The sequence below is a fragment of the Astatotilapia calliptera genome, chromosome 10 (genome assembly GCF_900246225.1).
Source record: "Astatotilapia calliptera chromosome 10, fAstCal1.2, whole genome shotgun sequence".
Lineage (NCBI taxonomy): Eukaryota > Metazoa > Chordata > Actinopteri > Cichliformes > Cichlidae > Astatotilapia > Astatotilapia calliptera.
Window position 1 is genome coordinate 8,873,257 of NC_039311.1, and position 19,138 is coordinate 8,892,394.

The 19,138-nt window shown below is 41.5% G+C and overlaps 3 protein-coding genes across 7 annotated transcripts in view; all 3 read right to left on the reverse strand.

The window, feature by feature from the left end:
* Positions 1-1,158: 1,158 nt before the first annotated feature.
* On the reverse strand, positions 1,159-4,414 carry LOC113030681 (oligodendrocyte-myelin glycoprotein-like). Its single transcript, XM_026182337.1, has 2 exons — positions 4,322-4,414; positions 1,159-3,595 (listed from the first exon to the last, which is right to left on the reverse strand). Exons 1-2 carry the CDS (start codon positions 4,327-4,329, stop codon positions 2,242-2,244), a joined length of 1,362 nt encoding a protein of 453 aa, XP_026038122.1. The 5' UTR covers positions 4,330-4,414; the 3' UTR covers positions 1,159-2,241.
* Positions 4,415-6,191: 1,777 nt separating this feature from the next.
* Positions 6,192-8,978, reverse strand: LOC113030624 (uncharacterized). The gene is made up of 2 exons (XM_026182234.1): positions 8,744-8,978; positions 6,192-7,344 (listed from the first exon to the last, which is right to left on the reverse strand). The coding sequence occupies exon 2, from the start codon at positions 7,334-7,336 to the stop codon at positions 6,581-6,583; it is 756 nt and encodes a 251-aa protein (XP_026038019.1). The 5' UTR covers positions 7,337-7,344; positions 8,744-8,978; the 3' UTR covers positions 6,192-6,580.
* Positions 8,979-14,137: 5,159 nt separating this feature from the next.
* Positions 14,138-19,138, reverse strand: part of ksr1a (kinase suppressor of ras 1a) — a 32,469-nt gene continuing 27,468 nt past the window's right edge. For all 5 annotated transcript variants that reach the window (XM_026182059.1, XM_026182058.1, XM_026182057.1 and 2 more), the window contains one exon: positions 14,138-14,944. In XM_026182059.1, coding sequence (XP_026037844.1) covers positions 14,938-14,944 — 7 coding nt within the window. In that variant the 3' untranslated portion in view covers positions 14,138-14,937. The remainder of the gene's footprint in view (positions 14,945-19,138) is intronic.

A 19,138-nucleotide genomic window follows, 5' to 3' on the forward strand; every position in this document is an offset into this window, starting at 1 on the left:
CCAGCTTCCTTCTATATTTGGTTTTAAGCGGTAAATGCAATCATTTGTTTCTGAGCTCTTATGTATATATATATAAGTCTTATATATATATAAGGCTGGGGTCATCAATTGAAATGTGTGAAGCCTCCAAAAATAGGTTTATGTGACAATCAATACATGTATGCATAAAATGTATCTTTTTTTTTTTTCTTTTCTTTTTTTTTTACAAAAAAGCATTTTTTTATTCCCCGATTGCTTATGCCACAAAAACTTTTGGGGACCAGGACGATGACATTTGTAAATGTTATTACTGGTCACAAACTCTTACTTTGAAACTAACAATATAACATTTTTAATCTTTGTGGCATAAGACTTAACAAACAGTAACATAAACTGCATTACATAGTGTTATATAGGCTAGTTTTGGCTGAGCCACATCAAATATCTCTTCTTAGTATTTTATGTGGATTTTTCTGTGAAATTAAAAAAGGATTCACACAAGAGAATACAGACTATTTGCCTTTACTTCACCTTGTTTTTAGAAGGTAAGCTGTTCAGGTTCTTGGCCTCTCATTGCATCAGGTGTTTATCATTGACTGTGCTGGTGGAAACACAACACCATATTGTCACCTGTTCACGAGGCTCGCGCCTTCGTTTGCCACTCACCGCCAGAGAGGAGCTCTTCTTTGTCTGACCCAGATGTTCCCATATGTGAGATTGTCCTCACTTGTCTTGCACCCATTGATAAAGGTCATACGAATCACCTGAACCTCTGGGATAGTGTCTGTTCTACGATATATTTTCTTTTTCAGTTTACCCCCTTTTTTCCAAGTAAAGGAAGAAAAGCGATTGGACAGTACCCAGCAGAAAACACTCTGTGTGTGTTCTGATTCGTGATTAACTGTGAGACAAGGCAAGTACACTTAAAAACAAGAGAATAAAATCCAGCCACTGGAGATGCAGCTTGGCCGCTCACTTCCTTCATTTGCCTATTATAGAGCAAGTGTGTAGAAACAAGCCAAGATTAAGCTCAGCATTAATTTGCCGTTTGTTTGGCCTCTCCCCCTAACACTTAATCACTGAACACTTTAAATTAGAACAACTGTCTTCCAGGGTAGGATAAAGCAAAGAAAAGAAGAGGAGGTGGTGAGTGGTGAAATGAAAACAATTATCAGAAGGTGTAAATAGCCAACATTTTATTTAACATTACAGAAAACACTTTGAAGCAGCACCCAGCAATAAACTAATTCCTGACATTAGTTCTTCTCCAGTTTATCAAAAGCAGATTTCTGTGGTGCTTTTCTCCCTCTGTTGGCAGCTTTAAGGTCTAGATGCAAAAGCGTTACTAAAATTGTAAAAGAAAAAACCCAAAAAAACCTGCAGGCTGCTACATCATTGGCGTTTAATGCAGTCGAGATTTGAATATCACGAAAGTGTCTGCGCTTTAATGCTCTGCGGCAAGACACAAGTAAGTTAGCATTCCTGCGACGTTCAGTCAGCATGCAGATAATTTTCACGAGCGTCACTGAATCATGAAGGACACTTAAGTCTGAGATGTGATCAAAATGCAGAAGCAGCGCCAAGCATTTGGACTTTGTTAAACTGTAGTGACGCAACAATGTCCATTTGTCTGCCCTCTGCTCCAAAGAGTCTCTGTTCTCTCCTGTTATGTGCGTGTCCCCGACATTTCGATCACACATCCTGACCCCTGTATGAAACGAGCAGGCCAGACATCAAGGACAGCTACAGTGAGAGCGGAAACAGTTAACAGGATGAAATGTTGCACAAAGTCAAAGCAAAAATACACATCTAGAGTGAAACTGGGGAAACAAATAGGGAAACAATAAAAAAATGTTAAAAAAATAAAACATTTAAAACTCTAAATTGGGGACATTAGTGTGTACTGAAGTGCACCTTGGACAGCCTGGAAATAGACTGTTGCTGCCCATGAAGCACCAGGCACTCAGTTACATAACAGACTGGTACCTGGATGTATAGTGCCATCATGTGCTCTGCTAGATTCATTACAATCTTAAAAAGACATTCAAAGCAGGGCTTGTAAAAATGTTAGAAAAGTTGTTTGTTTTTGCACATGTAATTCTAAAAGTGTCAGTACACCCAGCTCAAGCCTGTCATTGAAATTAAAGCTGTAAAGCTGGTAATATATATATGCAAGGTTTGCAGCGCAGCAGCAGTATTCAGTTTTGTGTCTGTTCTACTTGTTTGTGCTATAAACTGGTGTTGGGCCTTTTCATTCGTCTTTCAATGGACTTGAATCAGAATGAGAGACAGGAGCGCTGAGCTATGAAGGAATAAATCCCAGGAACAGGAAACAAGAGCAGGGCTACTGTTAGGGATACCACCTGGAAAGGATGGATTCTGCCTCCTCACACTTCTGGTGCGAAGTGTGGTTGTCTTCTTTGTTTGGATGGACAGACTATCTGTGGTAAAAAATTGATCTGTGGCAGATGTCGTGTTATCTTCATCGGTCATTTCTGTAAGGAGACTTGTGTCTGTGGTTGAGGTTTGCTTTGTTGCAGAGACATGAAGAGAATCAGAGCTAACACTTGCAGACATGTGATCAATAGTTAGGTGTGTGCCTGTGGTTTTGTACTTCAGGGTGGCCATGCTGATGCTGGGTGTGGCTGTGAAAGTGTGGTGTTTTGTGTCCCATGTCTCTCTTGGGGCAACAGGAGTGTTCAGCGAGGTAGAAACAGACAGATACCACCAGCCGGTGACACTAGCTTTGGGGGTCATAGAGGTCAGATCCTTGGCGCTGGCAGCCAATGGGGGTAAGTTGTAGGAGGCATAATGCCACCCTCCCGTCCTGCCAGGGCGCACCCCTCCACAGACGGGCTGAGTGTGGCATGGGCAGCCCAGGACACGTGCGGGGGTACGCTGAGTCCAGGAGAGCAAGTAACTGATGTCGGCGTAAAGGTGGCAAGCCCAAGGATTGTTTCCCAAAGCAATGACTTTGAGCGATGTCATTTTGTCCAAGACTCCAAGAGGCATTGCAGAGAAGCGGTTAGCATGCAGGTAGAAGTAAGTTAGTCTGGGGAGCCGATCTAAAGATCCGGGAAGTACTTTTACTAGCCAGTTGTGGGACAGGTCAAGAATCTCCAGGCGTACGGGTAGGTTGGTGGGCAAAGTCCAGAAGTGATTGTGGCTGAGGTTGAGCGTGCACAAACTGCTCAGTGTGTTGTTGATAAAGGTGGCTCTCTCCATTTTGTTGTCGGAGAGGTCAAGCAGCTGCAGGTTCCACTGGTAAACCGTGTCATTCTTGTCCAACAACTGAATGCGGTTGGAGGAGGCATAAATCCGCCAGAGGGAACGAGGTAGGTTTGCGGGCAGTCGGCTCAGCCGATTGTGAGACAAATCTAGAACGCGGAGATGGGTGTAAGCGGTAAGTTGGTCATCCAGGCTGTGGAATCGATTGTGGGACAGGTTAAGGGAGCGCAGGTTGTACTGTAAGTTGTTGGGCAGACTTCTTAGACCCCTCGAGGAGCAGTCTACCTCCCTGTGGCTGCGACTGCAGGAGCACACGGAGGGACACACAGCCAGAATTCGCAACCCAAGCCATAACACGAGCACGAGCTCCAGAAGAGAAAGCTTCCACCTACAAGAAAGACAGCAAACCAGTGTTATTTGTACACAGCATCATTTTCAGAAGGCACACTGAAAGCGAGGCCTGCAGGGTGTGAAAATAGTGAACAAAGGATACAAACATTTGCTGCCTGCAGGAGAAGCATTTCAAACTATACAGGCTGGTTCTTTCTCACTTTCTCTCCACAAACATACACACATCTCTCACACATGTGCACAGACAGGTAGCTTAATGTTTCCTGTGCATCACTACATTGTTTGCAGGTACACACATTAACGTCACATACCAAACTGACTCCCCCAATTATGCAGCCATGTCTTTAGAGATTCTGTAGCAGTATCCTTTATATGCAACATTAGGAAAGTGCTTAATTGTGTCCTTTTGTAGAACTGATAAGCGCTTGATCTGAACTCAAGGAGGATATTTCTAATCTATTGAAGAAAATCATCCATCACAAAAGGATGAGAAATCCCTGCTGTCATTTTCCCTGGCATCAGTTTGCGTGTTCAGTCATCAGCGCTTGTCAGTAAAGTCACTCCCATGCTCTCAGAGGAGGAGAACTAGCTCAGTAGATGGGTTTTTATTAATGACTCCACAGAGAGCTCATGCATCAGCCGGTCCGAAGGCAGGCGAAGACACAGTCGCGAGCTGCTTGCTGTTGAAACTGCAGTATCTTTGAGCCGAGGGTGTGGCAGAACGTGTGAGTAAAAAGAGTGATTAAATTTGTTCAGAACTCACCTTCTCATTTTATCATTCCACTCACTTTTCTCTGCTCCTTCTCGCTGTCCAGCCCCCTCTTTCCCCTGTCCTTTTCTGCTTTTGATCCCAGGACCAGCTGGTGTTCTGCTGAAGGTGTTTTTTTTTCACCCTTTTCCGCTCATAGAATTGACCTCTGCCTACTCGACCATTTTTTTTTTGTATCTTTTTTTCTCAGGCTGCCTTCACTTCTTTGCAGTTTGGTCCTTGGCTGCTCCTTGAAAAGCTGAGAGTTTACTACCGGCTCTTATGGATCTTTTGGGGTTGGCGTGATCACACACTGCAAGCTCTGGATTTACTCTGTGCAGTGGAAGTAAAAGGGGAGGGCTGGGGTGCTTGTGAGTGGGTAAGGTGGGGGTTGAGGGGGTGCATTAGGATGGAGGTAAGGAGAAATGTAGCGGATAATGAAGGGATCTCTGCATAAAAAGGACTACAAAGGAAACCACTTGGTCCCTTCCAAACCTGGCAGCTCTCAAGATTTCCCTCTGCATTTTAAAACGACAGCTGCTGCTGTGCTCGGATTTCAGCCCTGTTTGTATTTAAATAGGATCGACTGTTATCAGTTATCTCACATAATCTACACCCCCTCTTAAAGCCTCCTTTTGCAAATGTAATGATGTGCTTCAATTGGGTCTTATTTTCCTCGTAAATGTTGGAGGCTGCCACAAAAGAGCACCATGATTTATTGCAGAGCACTCTCCCTCTGCTGCAGCTTCCTACCTGTCATCAGCAATACAGGCAACTCTCCGTTCTGCACTGCATTGCTGTATTGCTACCACAAAATTAGACTTGGTCCAAAGAGACAGTTAATCAGTGTTTCAACTTTTCAAGTGCGACAAATTTGACAAAAATTATTTTTGCACAAAGACAGCTCACATTTCTGACTGCAGAACCCTGGCAGCAGTTAATTGAAATCTTCTTTTTTAAAACTATTGTCTCAGCTCAGTGGTCACCTTAACCAAAAACACATTTCAGCAAAGTGCTTGTTACTTCCTCCCCACCTTTTCTTTTCTGTACTTTCTTTTCTGGGTTTAGCAGCTTGCTGAGATGAGGTTAAGTTACATGTATCCTGTAACTGGCCCTTACAAGAAGCTTCACGATCACTCCACATCTGTCTACCACCACCCTTAGCGTGCTATAAAACTGCTTTCAGCTCGTGCAGTGTTGCCAAATACTGCAGCAGTAGCAGGAAAGAAAAAAAAAGAACACCCAATAACCCAAATTTGACTTTGTATACCTGCTGCACCATACAGGCAGTAAAGAGTTGCTGAAATTATTTACTCATTATTTCATTAATGTACATGCATCACCTAGAGCCATGCTTTTATTTCTCTCTTTTACTTTTTATCTCTTCTACTTTTGCATTCAGTGCCAGTGGTATAAATGCGCTACCCAGCTCAGCAGAGAACAAACTATTCAGAACTGCTAAAGAAAGGTGCACATTCATCATGACGTCACCTGCAAGTGGATAAACAAAGTTCTGCACATGACAGCGGAAACAACCCCGTATTGGTTTTTTGGAAAAGTTTTCTGTGTGTGTGTGTGTGTGTGTGTGTCTGTGCTTCTATGTATGTCTTTTGTCAGCTCTGGCTGAGGTGAAAGAGAGCATTCTTTTAGAGTTGAGTGGCACTGCCTGGAGGACGCACATTCTCTGCTTGCTAATCAAGCAGACCGCTTACACACACACACACGAATGCCAGCTCGTTACACAGCTGAAGGGCCAGTGATGACTCTGAATGATGGATCTCTGTTGTGCTGGTTGCGTGATTGTCAAATTAGAGTAAGAGAGGAAAAACACAAACACACAAGGTGAGCTGGGGGGAAAGAAACAAAAAGCTTATTCTAATGTTAAAATATTTTAATTTTCACACACAAGAATTGGAAGCAACATCACTCTATTGTTTTCCCAGTAATAAAATGGTTGACAAACTTAGAATACACACAGCTGGTTGATTATCAAATTGAAATCTGTCTGGAGAAAAAAATTACAGTTAAAGGATTTAAAGCCAAAGTGAAATAAGGGCAGCTATACACAAAACTCCACATCACATCCTTTGGCAAAGAAAACAAAATGTTCATATATTAAGCTTCTTATATAAGAAGAGTGATGTAGGCTGTATAAGAACACAAATAGGGGGAATTATTTCATGAGCTACTCATAGTACGAAACACACAGTGTAAGATCCATAAAACCCGAGTATTTAGAAGTGGTGGGAATCTTAGGAATGAGATAGGAATCTTCTATTTCTTTTCTGCATCACCTTCCTCTTTGCCCTCAGAGGAGGCTGCTTCCACAGCTTGGCTGAGCTGGGCTTCGGTGGCCGCCTGTGGGTTGGGGGAGGGTGAATCTTCAGCTGCAGTTACAGGTGTAGCTGAAGCCTCCTCGCTGTTGGCTGCATCTCCCACCGCCTTCTCCTCTGGTGTTTTCTCATCCTCCTTTACCTTCTCACTGTCTTCCTTGATGGTGCCGTTATTTGTCTCCCCTTGTGCTGGAGTTACCTCAGCCATTAACATGGTGGTCTCTTTGGCTGCTCTCTCAGAGTCAGGCTTGCTTTTGGCCTTATTCTCAGTCCCCATCCAGTACTCGTTGTTGCTGACAGGTTCGCCATCGGTTCTCAGACGTCTCTTCAACTTGCACACCTTGCACAGCAGTATCAGTGTCAATATCATAAAAAGAACGCAGTTTAATAACAGTACGCCAGACAGTATGTACAGATCACGGCATTCAGCTTTGAATTTTTGAAAAACACTATGGGTGGTTGTTGGTGTCTTCACAGTGGTGGTGGTGGTGGTGGTGGTGATGCTGGTAGTGGAGGCAGAGCTGATGGCAGGCTGAGATACACTTTCAGCCTTGCTTCTGGAACCAGGGGAGGTTGCTGTTGATAAACGATACGTGGATTGATTGCCATTAGATCCAAGGGTGGGTTGAGTCATTCTGTTAGCATCACTTTGCCCTGGGATAAACAGCAATACACCCAGGATGAGCAGGCCGTTCATGTTTGTATCTGTGAAGACATGGCAAAGCAACATGGTTTAAAATCCATCTATTGCAGTAATGTCAGAACAGGAACAGGAAAGAGACTAGTACAATTACAAGGGACATGTGCTGTCCTTTGCATTTTCTAATATTCTATACATAGACTCCAGAACATTTTAGATGTAATTATTACAGTTTTTATTCCTCTAATACATCCTAGTGTATATGACAGCTCCTGTTTTAAAAACTAATCACAGAGCATTGTTGTTTCTCAAGCTGTTCAGGACCATATAGAATAATTTGTCCCATCTTCATCAGCTTTATTGGCTTTATGGCTCTTTATGTAAATGTTGATGCTAACTATTTCAGAGTACTTCTCCTTTAGCTGTCAGCTGCGGTATCATAGTTTCTGTAATTTCTCAGTGTGTTTGATTTCCAAAAATACCCCCCCCCCCCAAAAAAAAAAACAAAACCCAAACAAACAAAAAACAAAAAAATAAATTAAAGGTACAAAAGCACACTAATAATAACGATTATTACTAATAATTACCTCTTGTTTTTTTTCGCATTTAATAGAAGTCAGTGACAGTGTCATTGTGAGTCTACTGGGGATTTCTTTTTAAATTCCAAAGTGTGGGTCCCAATCAGTTGCATAGAGTATTAGTGAGCTGTATTAAAATGGAAGGGATCGTTGTCGTATACTTTTGTCAGGCGCCCTGACCATCCCAGCCTTACCCCAACACCTATAATGAGTTCTGTAGTGATCTATGTAAATACAGCTTTCATAAATCAACTACAAATTCATAGTTTTGAACTTCATTAAACTCAAACTTCATCACTTCATCCTTACATCTGTGGAGTTGGACAATTTTTTTAAAAAGTGTGCATAATCCTGTTTAATATACACAATCGTATTTATACTGGTGGTACGCACCATTAACACTGGCTAACACTTCAAGATGAAAACTAACACTTTAGATTTGATTTAATCAAATACGACATCCCATTCTGTTTTGTTATAAAAACTAAAGCTGAAAAAATCACTTTTTTGAAAACTGTTCATTAGGTAATGAGTACATTTTTTAACTATAGGGTTGGATACTCTTAGGTACTCAAAAAGAGTATGTGAATTTGTGAATCTTTGGAAAATTATTAATTACATGTTTACATATTTAAAAAAAAAATTTTTTTAAACATGTATTTTTTTCTGTATTTCAGTGTCAATTTATATTTGCGAAAACACAATTTTCCTTTTATGCTCCCAACATTAAACGGCTATCAAACCCTCAAACAGTCCATATATGTGTCCAAGGTCCACATAGGTGGGAAGCTTGCTGCCATGCAACCTACCAAGAGCTTCTTCTAACTGAGATCTGCACTCGATTTATAATCAAGCTGCGCATTTAAAGATAAAGTTTGCGACTTACATTGATGATGATCTTGATATAGTTCCAAGAAGACTACAGCTCTGTGTGAATACTATAATCATGTATTCAGTATGCTGCAGGTGAAGAGATGTGAATGATGTGGAAAGCTGCTGGGAGATTTGACAGTAATCTAAATCAACTGCACACTCGTCTTTCTGACTCATTCTTACTTCTCCATTTAGGCTATATTAAGAAAAGGAAGTGGTTTTGGTGCTCTGTTCTGTGTTGCTGTTGATCACGCAGACATCTGTTGGGTATAAAAAGAGGGAGGCGTAAATAATCAGTAAAACCCATTGTTGTCCTACCTAGGACTGCATAATCATCAATACAATTCGCAAAGCAGCGACACCAGTCGAGCTGAAAACTGTGCTATTTTTTTACACAATTATTTTGAGCAATTCTATTGTTCTTAAAGGCCTTTCACAGAAACTGACGTGCCAGAGATTCATTTTTTTTTTAAACCTAAAGCAATAATAATCATGCCTATATCTGTCGTCTTCAATTTCACCTACATATTTTTGTCTGAGCTCTCTCCGACCGCTCACAGAGCACTTTTAATTATAGGCATTGGTAAATGTCATACAACAAACAGCATACAACCTTTCTGACACTTGGTTACCACACACCACATGCAGCGGAAAAGGACAACAGAACAAGCACTTATAGATGACATAAAACATTTATGAAAAACATTATTCCGCATCAGTTCACCAACAGCAAAAAAGAAAAAAAGAAAAAAAAAGAAATTTGCATAAAAAATCGAGTTATTTTATCAACTTCCCCTTTTATTTTCCTCTCTTACTGTATGCTGAGTTTCCCATGTGATTTCTGGCTATTTAGGCAGTCTGCACCTGCACTCATAACTTTCAGCTTTAGAGGGGAATGTTTAATTTGGTAAGATGTTGCAGATAAACTGGATGTTTTCTGCAGGCGGTGAAGTAGACACAGAAAAGTTTGGACCCCCTGCTGCTTAACCTGCTGTGCTGCAGACAATTTAATTATCACGAGCATGAAAACAACACCAGACAGTAAAAACTGGTAATTAAAAAAAATGACAAAAGCAAAATTAAAGGTATTAAAGGCAACATCACAACCTGTCATGCTGCTATAATCTACCATCTATAGTCCTTTATTTGCTTGGTCCTCAGACTGGCGGTGGCCAAATATTCTGACAAAGAGTATTAATTCTCTTTGAGCCCTAAAAGCTGACTTAATCTAATAAACATGAGAAGGATGATAAGGCTAAATATGTATGAGGGGAACTGAGAACAAAAGGAAAGAGGATGACTTCATCTCAAAAACCCCTCACCTTTCACTGAATGACGGAAAGTCCCCATTTGTTAGTAAGATCATGGTGTGTTTGTTGTAGATGTTTTGCGTGCGTCCAGCTGCCCCACTTTCTTTCCCCTTTTTTTTCTCTTTCAGTACCTTCACTTCTATAAATAACCAGCTTGCTGGCTGTGTTGGTGGACAGCTTCATTAAGGAGAGTCCCAAGGTCATCAATTGATGGTTGACAGTTGTAGTGGTGCACTCAGCAAATGTTAGAATGACCACGAGAAAGCTCTCTCACTATCTCTGTTGTGTTCTCACCTTACCCTCTGTTTCAAAACCAAATTGTGGCTATGTGTGTGTGAAGGCTTTTTGTGTGATTTCTGGGTTTGATTTGAACATGCCTGGCATAACACATACCACTGGTTGCACATGTAATGCTGGTACATTTTCAGCTTGCTAATTTGGTAACAAAATCAAACAAATGACTAATTGTCATTCTGTAGCTGACCTTGCAGTAATGGAAACAGTTTTCCCTCACTAAACGCTGGTCATGTGACCCAGTACCAGTTGGAGTCAAAGAGCTTTTTAGCTGCAGTAGAATATACAAGGTCCTCTCTTTGCCATTGATGCCAGTATACAGAAATCAATTCACCATTCTTCTTTTTTCTTCAGATAAAACATTTCAAAGACCAAACGCAAGCACAAGTGCTCATTATCAAGGCACCTTCCGAGGCTTCGTAAACTTGACTGAAGGTCACAGAAAAGCTTCCTAACCAAAATAGGGAAACTGGAATTGCTTCCTTTTATTTATATACCTCCAGCTACAACCATTCAAGCTCTTGTGTTTACCGACTCATAGTGAGCCTTTCGATTATTGTCACTGTTTCAGAGTGAGACCAAATGCAAAACCTGGCCACCCTCTCTCATCTGCTACCAAGGTATGAAATTGAAAACTAATAAATGAGTGTTTGCAGAATATTATGATCACACAGTGAAGTTAACCTTTGAGCTTATGTGCTCATTAATGTCACTGCCCCACATTTTTTAAACCTATTAGACATTTGTATGAAATGAATTCTCAACTCGTAGCCAAAAATTTGTCTTTTTGAGGTTAAAAGTAGCACCATCTTTGGTAAATTCTAAGCAGTTTATTCTTAACATGTCAAATTTGTACAAACTGAGGAAGTTAGCTTAAAATTTAAGACACACTGTTTACATGTTTCCCATCAAGTTACTACATATTTGAAAAAAGTTAATGTAAAATGTGCAAAACCATTAAAAAAGAAGCAGTGCCTCATCATGTCTTTACCATAAAAGGAAAGATGGCAAAGACTTTCTTTTGGGTCGTTATGCCACCTAGAGGAAAAATGGGATTGTGCTCAGCCTGCTCTTGGCTTGCATCTATAATGTTCACCTATAATAACTATGGAAGTTTATTTTTGATTAGATAATATCTATAATTTATTATAGGTTTGGATTTGTTTTCTCTGTTTTGGACATTAATTTTATGACTGCCACTCGACGCTCTCCTAGCTAACTCAGAGAAATTAAAACACAAAAAAGAAAACTGGAACAGTAATGTTGTCTCAAACAAAGAATGGAAAAAATATTTCAATATTTCTTTAAAAAATAAACTGGTCCAGTCAGGAAAACGGGGACAGAGAGAGGGGAAGACATGCAGCAACAAAGAGTCGTGGGTAGCACTCGAACTCAAGCCTACTGCTCTCCGGCCACCAGGCATATGTTTGCCTGCTCACTCACTGAGCTAAACCAGCTTCCCAAAGTGTTTATGGAGTGTTGTAATAAAGGAGAGATGTTCAAAAGTATACACATAAAATATGCATAAAAGTCCAAGTATGCATACATTTTTAAACTACAGCAGTTCAAAGTTATCAGCATTTTATTAGTTTGTATTTGTACTATATCCAAATTATTTTTATTTGCATTTTTATACTGAAACCCAAATAATTTAGATACTAAGACTGTACTTTATAATGCTTGCAGCTTGTGTTAAAAGATTTCAAACATTGACATAAACAAATCACATTTAAAATTGAAACTTGCTTTGATTTAGCATATTCATGTAATTTAAACTGAATGTGCTGAAGCTTGGAAAGTGCAAAAAAAAAAAAAGAAGAAGAAGAAGAAGAAGAACTCTAGATCATATGTTTTATCTTTCTACAGTTTTCTATCTCTTTCACATTTCTACTGAAAGTAGCATGTTTGTTGGTGCCAGATGGGCTGATCTGAGTATTTCAGAACCTGCTGATCTACTGGGAATTTCCCCACACAACAGTCTCCAGGGTTTACAGAGAATGGGCCAATGAAGAGAAAACATCCAGCAAGCTGCAGTTCTCTGGCCAAAAATGTGCAGTGGTGTTTCTACAGTCTGTTGGGGCCAAAGATAAAAATTCAGTGGTGGTCCTTCCAACCAGCACTGATCACCACGTTACAAAAAAAATCTGACATCACAAAAACAAATGAACAAACAGAAACATGGCGACTTAATGCACAGCTAGCCAAGTTAATGCCAAATGTCAAACAAAAGAATGAATTTAATGGTAGCAGAAGTTACGTTATTCAGGCTTCTTTCTCGCACAGTTAAGGTTAAACTAGCAGTGTTTAGTAATTTAATATTATATTTAATCCACTCACCCCGGTCTTGCTTTCCCCCCTCCTTATTGTCGTTGCTGCGATTCCAAATCTGCCAGCCCTCTGGGACCAAGCAATTGGCTGCCTTCTGAATATGTGATTAACAACATGAAAGCATCCATCTCACCTTGTATCAACTGTTCATGATGCTGGTGATGGTGTAACGATGTGGAGAATGTTTTCCTGGCACTCTCTGGTTTCCATGTGAGCATGATTTAAACACCACAGCCTTCCTGAGTATTGTTCCTGAGCATGTCCACCCCTTAATGAGCACCATGTCACAAAGCTTAAATCATTTCAAACTAGTTTCTTAAACAAAGTGATTTCATTTTGACCAGATGGCCTCCACATTCATCAGACGTCAGTGCAACAGCGCACCTTTGGGATGTGGTCAGTTGATGCCATCGTGTTGATATGATGCATAGTGTCCAGTTATTTTGAATACCTGTGCTGGAAAACACATTTTACCAACTTACCATCAGCTGCAAAATAACCGTATCAGCTGTATTTACATGACAAGCCTCACTTTATTGTTTTCCATGGATGAAAACACAAACTGCGTGTACAGAATGGTAATCACATGCAATACAAAAATATGAATTTTTACAACAACATAAAAAAAAAGAAAACAAAAACACGGATTGGCCAATACTTAAAAAACAAAACAAAACATTGTACAGCTTTTGTACAGCATTCTGTACATGAAAAAAATATAAATATATATACACATCTGTAATAGCCAGAGCAGTACCAGTTCAAAAATGTTGTCATGTGTTTTACATATAAAATGTTTGTAGAAATATTAGAAGAATTGTCTTAATTTGCTGTACATTAAATAATGTATATACAGTACATTACATACCATTGGATTTGCAACACAACATTTACTGTAGTCTTTCACAAATACCACCCCCCCCCCCAAAAAAAAAAAAAAAAAAAAAAAAAAAAAAAATCAAACAGAACAAAAACAACCCTACATGTTCCAACACAGTACACTCACTCAGTCAACACACAACCACAAGCACACCAGCTGAAGCCAGCAATCACAAACAGTATACACAAGCACGCACAAGAGGTACTGTTTAAGGAAGGTATAGGACACTTTTTGCACCAGATTCCTGATTTCTCCTTCCCTCTTTTCTTTCTTTCTTTTTTTTGTTGCACAGAAAATGCGATCACTCAGCTCCTCGAAGCAACTTCCTTTTAAGGTGCACTTCACACTTCAGCAGATGAGCATTGCTAAGAAAAAGTCTGCAGAAAGAAATAGACTGTAGTTTTCTATTTTCGTGTAGATAGTCTTTGTTTTCTGTTTGCATTTTTTGTCTTCCACTTCAGCTCGTTTAGCATACGCAAGTCTTTATCAGTGCCCCCTTTTGGAACGCATCAAATAAACAGTGAATTCACCAGACCAAAAATGACAAATAAGCTAACACAAGGGAAAAATAAACACTGCAAAAGAAACCATACGCAAAACAAAAGAAGCAAAAAAAGAAGAGTCTATGATTTTTTTTTTCCATTTTGACAAAGTGCATATTGGATTTATACTTCTCAGGACATGCCATCCTACAATCCTTAAAAAAATAAAAATAATAATAATTAAAAAAAAACTGAGAAGGAGGAGGCAGGTGGTTTAAGATCATCACTCAAGCAGCATGTCAAAGTTGTGTCAAACACCCTCCACCACCACCACCCAGGGAGTGAAGAGATAAATGAAGCAGGGTGTTTGGTATTAAGGTCCATTTTTTGTCCAGCAGTGTGTATTTGCGTGCGTGCGTGTTTGTGTTTTAGATAGAAAGAGAGCCATGTGGTCAGGACCACCCCAGGCAAGAACAACCACATCACAGCAGCACAGAGAAGTTGAGCAGGGCCGAGGATAGGGCAGCCATCAGCAGGCACAGACCACAGCACACCAGTCAGTCTCAGCACAGACACCACAAGCCAGTTAGTCAGAAGCCTCAGAGTCTCGACTGACATTACAGGAGAAGACCAGAAGGAAGTCAAAGAGCTAATTTTTTTTGTTTGTTTTGTTTTTAGAGGAATGAAGGGATTTAGGGTGATGGGCGACAACGGTTGTCCGTCACACCTCAGTCCAACGATCCTCTCTTCCGAACAAGGAAATAACATGGAAGATCGGACTGTGGATTAGTGGAAGTGGCGCCTGTTTCAGACAGAGGCAATGCTTTGATCAATCCTGTAAGAGTTAAGGATTCAGGAGCATGCAAGGCAGACCCAGGCTTTGTTTTGCATTGCTTTTGTTTCAGAGTGACGGCTACAACCTAGATTAGACAAGAGAAAAAGAAAAAGACAAAAAAGCAAAAGAAAACAGACATTAGACGGTTAGTGAAAAGTTAACAGGCTTACATTGGAGAATGCAAGATATCGCACGCACTGATTAGTTAGAGGACATCCATGAGATTTAAAAGGTTTAAAGCATGTTTAATGTGATTTAGAAGTCATTTGAAAGTCAGCTGTGCAAAGCTACCATTTAAGAAACAAGAGTGAAGCCCAGTGACTGCTGGCAGCAGTCTTGAAGCAAATGTAAGAAAAGTGTGTGAAAAAGCAAACCATACAGTATTGTGCAAAAGTCTTCACCCACATATAAGCAAAATGTGGGTGTTTTCATTCATTCATTCATTCATATATATATATATGTTGTGGCGTTAAGGTTATTTCAACGAGATTAACCTGAAAGCACTAGTGGGAACACAACGAATATGACTGCACATTTACACCGACATCATCCTAGTGCAAAGACAAAAACAACAAGCATGCATGCTACAAACTTTAGCCGAGTCATTTAGACAGCTGTTAGCACAGGATTCTCCTTATGGAGACCTGATATGTTTAATATGCTGCTGAGAATATAGCCCAGAAGAAGCGGATAGTATAGCTTTTATTTTGGAAAGAGACATTTCTCTGTAATAAACTCTCTTTTCCAAAGATGAGTGATTCCTCAATCAGATACAGGGCTCGCAATATCGCTAGCCCGACGTCCCGGGGCTATCTCTGCCCTGCCTGTCGGGCTATTGTAGGAAGGAAAAATATATGTCAATGCTTTTGCATTCTTTCAGAAATGTAGCTGGGTAATTATGTCATTGGGTGAGCCACTGTCAATATGTGACATATTGAAATTGTGTTTGAATTTGCGCTTGTTTTTTTGCTTTCACTTTGCAATCGCGCGACAGCACTGATCTGTGAGTGATGATAATTTGCGCACCAATTCCTCTGACATCGTCTTATTAATTGTTAGCTTACTATGCAAACATGACAAGTGAAATCTCCCGCAGCTTAAACATGTGAGAGGTTGATCGCGCAGAGAATCGCTGAGCTTATGTGAGTGCGGCAGGATATATATTTCACTACGATGACCTGGATGACTGAGAACCTTCACAGACGGATATATATTTTAGTTCTGCTGAGCCAAATAAGACAGGTCAGGGTGAAGAAGTGAGAGCCAAAGAAAAGCTTACCACAAAACGGAGAAGTTATGACAAATCAGACTATAAGGCAAAAAGAAAGTGCAGCTTTATGGTTTCATGGACAAAAGAATTTCTGTGGCTGCAATATGACGAGCTAAAAAACAACACGCACAAGGGTTAGGGTTAAATTTAAAAACTGTACTTTTGTGTTAAAATATATATTTATAATTTTAATAAATGACAAATTAAAAAGGCATGAACATTTTTTTTTGTATCGAAAAAATATCGAACCGTGACACCAAAGTATCGAACCGAACCGTGAATTTTGTGTATCGTTGCACCCCTATACACACACACACACACACAGATATTGAACCGTTTGATACGGTGCTTTCGGTTCGGTACGCATATGTATCGAACAATATAAAATTTTTACATTTATTTTATCAACTTTCCTTCTGACGATGCTGTCTGTGTTGAGCGCTCAGTGGATCTGTGCTCGACAGTGCAGCCTAGGCGGAGTAGTCGAACGCAGATTCAGAGAAATGGCTCTTTCCAAAATAAAAGCTATACTATGCGCTTCTTCTGGAGTATACTCTCAGCAGCATATTAAACATATCAGGTCCCCATAAGGAGAATCATGTGCTAACGGCTGTCTAAATGACTCTGGTAAAGTTTGTAGCATGCGTGCTGTTGTTTTTGTCTGCTTCCACTTTGCACTAGGATGATGTCGGAGTAAATGTGCTGTCATTCGTTGTGTTCCCACTAGTGCTGTCAGCGTTAATCTCGTTGAAATGACGTTAACGCCACAACACGGCAAATCTCCGTTAACGAGCTACTGCGGATCGCCCCGTGCGTGCGGCTGGACGGCGTCAACACGTTAACAAGCTAACTGCGCTAACGCACTAGTTCCCTCTAATGTAATTGAGCATTGCGTGGCACATCCGACATAGTGTTTTACTTTTGTCCATGACGCGCTTACCTTCAGGGTTATACTTCACATGAAGACCAAAATAGTTCCAAACGCCAGATCTGAATTAGGGTGGGGGAGGTTCAATTTGCCATGTTGCAACTAGCTTTGCTTCTGTCTCGCTAGCTTGCCCTGCGATCAGTAGATCTGCGCTTGACAGTGCAGCCTAGGCAGAGTAGTCGAACGCAGAACCACTGAGCGCTCAACACAGACAGCATTGTCAGAAGAAAAGTTGATAAAATAAATTAAAAATTTTGTATTGTTCGATACATATGCATACCGAACCGAAAGCACTGTATTGAATGGTTCAATATCGATACGAGTATCGTTGCACCCCTAATATATATATGAAAACAGGGCGTTGTTGGAATGCTACTACGCAAGTAACCCTGGCGGAAGGGGTTACATGAATAGGATGAGGGACCTATGGATTCTTCGATACCCAACATCCACAATGACGGTGAAACAACTAGTAGCTCAGTGTTCCAACATTCGAAAGAAGGGACTGCTCTCACAGCTAGAGATTGACGAGGTACAACATAAATGCTACGGCAAGGGGGAGCCAGGACGCCAGGTCAGGGGGGAGATATCATCACCCCCACCCGAGATTGGGTACCAAGCCCCAAGTGCGATAGGAGAAGGATCGTTGAGTGCAAGAGGAACTGACCTGAAAGATAGGATCATGGCCAAGCTTGAAACCTGGACCTCCCGTAGCCGGTTACCAAGATTACGTGAAGTACCCTCAGAAGGTCTCCTAGATGATGTTAATGCAGCACTACGGATGATACCTACAGCCACGATTACCGACACTAACAAGCTGATCTACAATACGGCAGCAGTGATCAGTGAGATGCTTGGCTACAAGTTGAACAGCCACAAGGGGCAGTACCCTCCATGGAGAAGAAGGCTAGAGGCTAAGATCAAGGCAGCACGGAGGGAGATTAGCCAACTATCGGAGTTGCAGAAAGGCGCGATGAGGAAGGTGCCTAAGAAGTACAGGAAGCTGTCCATACCTGAGGCCTTGGAAACTGCCAAGCAACGGCTCACAGCCTTGGCCAGCCGCTTGAGGAGGTACACCAGAGAGATAGAAGGCAAGAGAATAAACCAGCTGTTCTCCACGGAACCAGCCAAGGTGTACTCTCAGTGGCAGGGGAACAATATGAGAACAGGCTGGAGGCAGAACAATACTGGAAGAGCATATGGGAGAAGGACGCAACCTATAACGGCAATGCTCAGTGGCTAGTGGATCTGAGGGCAGACCACAGCGACCTCCCCAAACAGGGTCCATTAACCATCACAGTGGCAGATATCCAAGAAACGGTCTCCAGTATGAAGAGTTGGACAGCACCAGGCCCTGACATGGTTCACTCCTACTGGCTGAAGAAACTGACTGCACTCCACGAGAGCCTGGGAGCACAAATGAACCAGCTGCTAGTTCACGAGAGACACCTGGAATGGCTAAGCGAAGGCCGGACGGTCCTGATCCTAAAGGACCCCCAGAAGGGACCGGTCCCCACCAACTACCGACCAATAACCTGCCTCAGCACCACGTGGAAGCTCCTGTCAGGCATCATAGCGGCTAAGATGAACAGGCACATGGGTCAACACATGAGCGGGGCACAGAAAGGGATGGGCAAGAATACCAGAGGCGCAAAACACCAGCTACTGGCAGACCAAGCAGTCAGCCGAGACTGCAGGACCAGACTGACCAACCTGTGCGCTGCCTGGATTGATTACAAGAAGGCCTATGACTCAATGCCCCACAACTGGATCCTGGAATGCCTAGAACTATATAAGATCAACAGGACCCTGGGAGCATTCATCAGGGGATGTGGCGGACAACACTGGAGGCCAACCTCAAGCCTATAGCACAAGTCACCATCAAGTGCGGGATCTACCAAGGAGATGCTCTGTCCCCACTGCTGTTCTGCATAGGCCTGAACCCCTTTCAGAGGGTCAGGCAAGTCCTGAGGAGTCAGCTGAACGGTAAGAACAAGATCCGGGCTATCAACACCTATGCCCTGCCCGTGATCAGGTACCCTGCTGGGGTAATAGGCTGGCCAAATGAGGAGATAGAAGCC

Bases quoted from the DNA above. Each gene is read 5' to 3' on its own strand.
- LOC113030624 (XM_026182234.1), bottom strand. From the start codon at position 7,336: ATGAACGGCCTGCTCATCCTGGGTGTATTGCTGTTTATCCCAGGGCAA.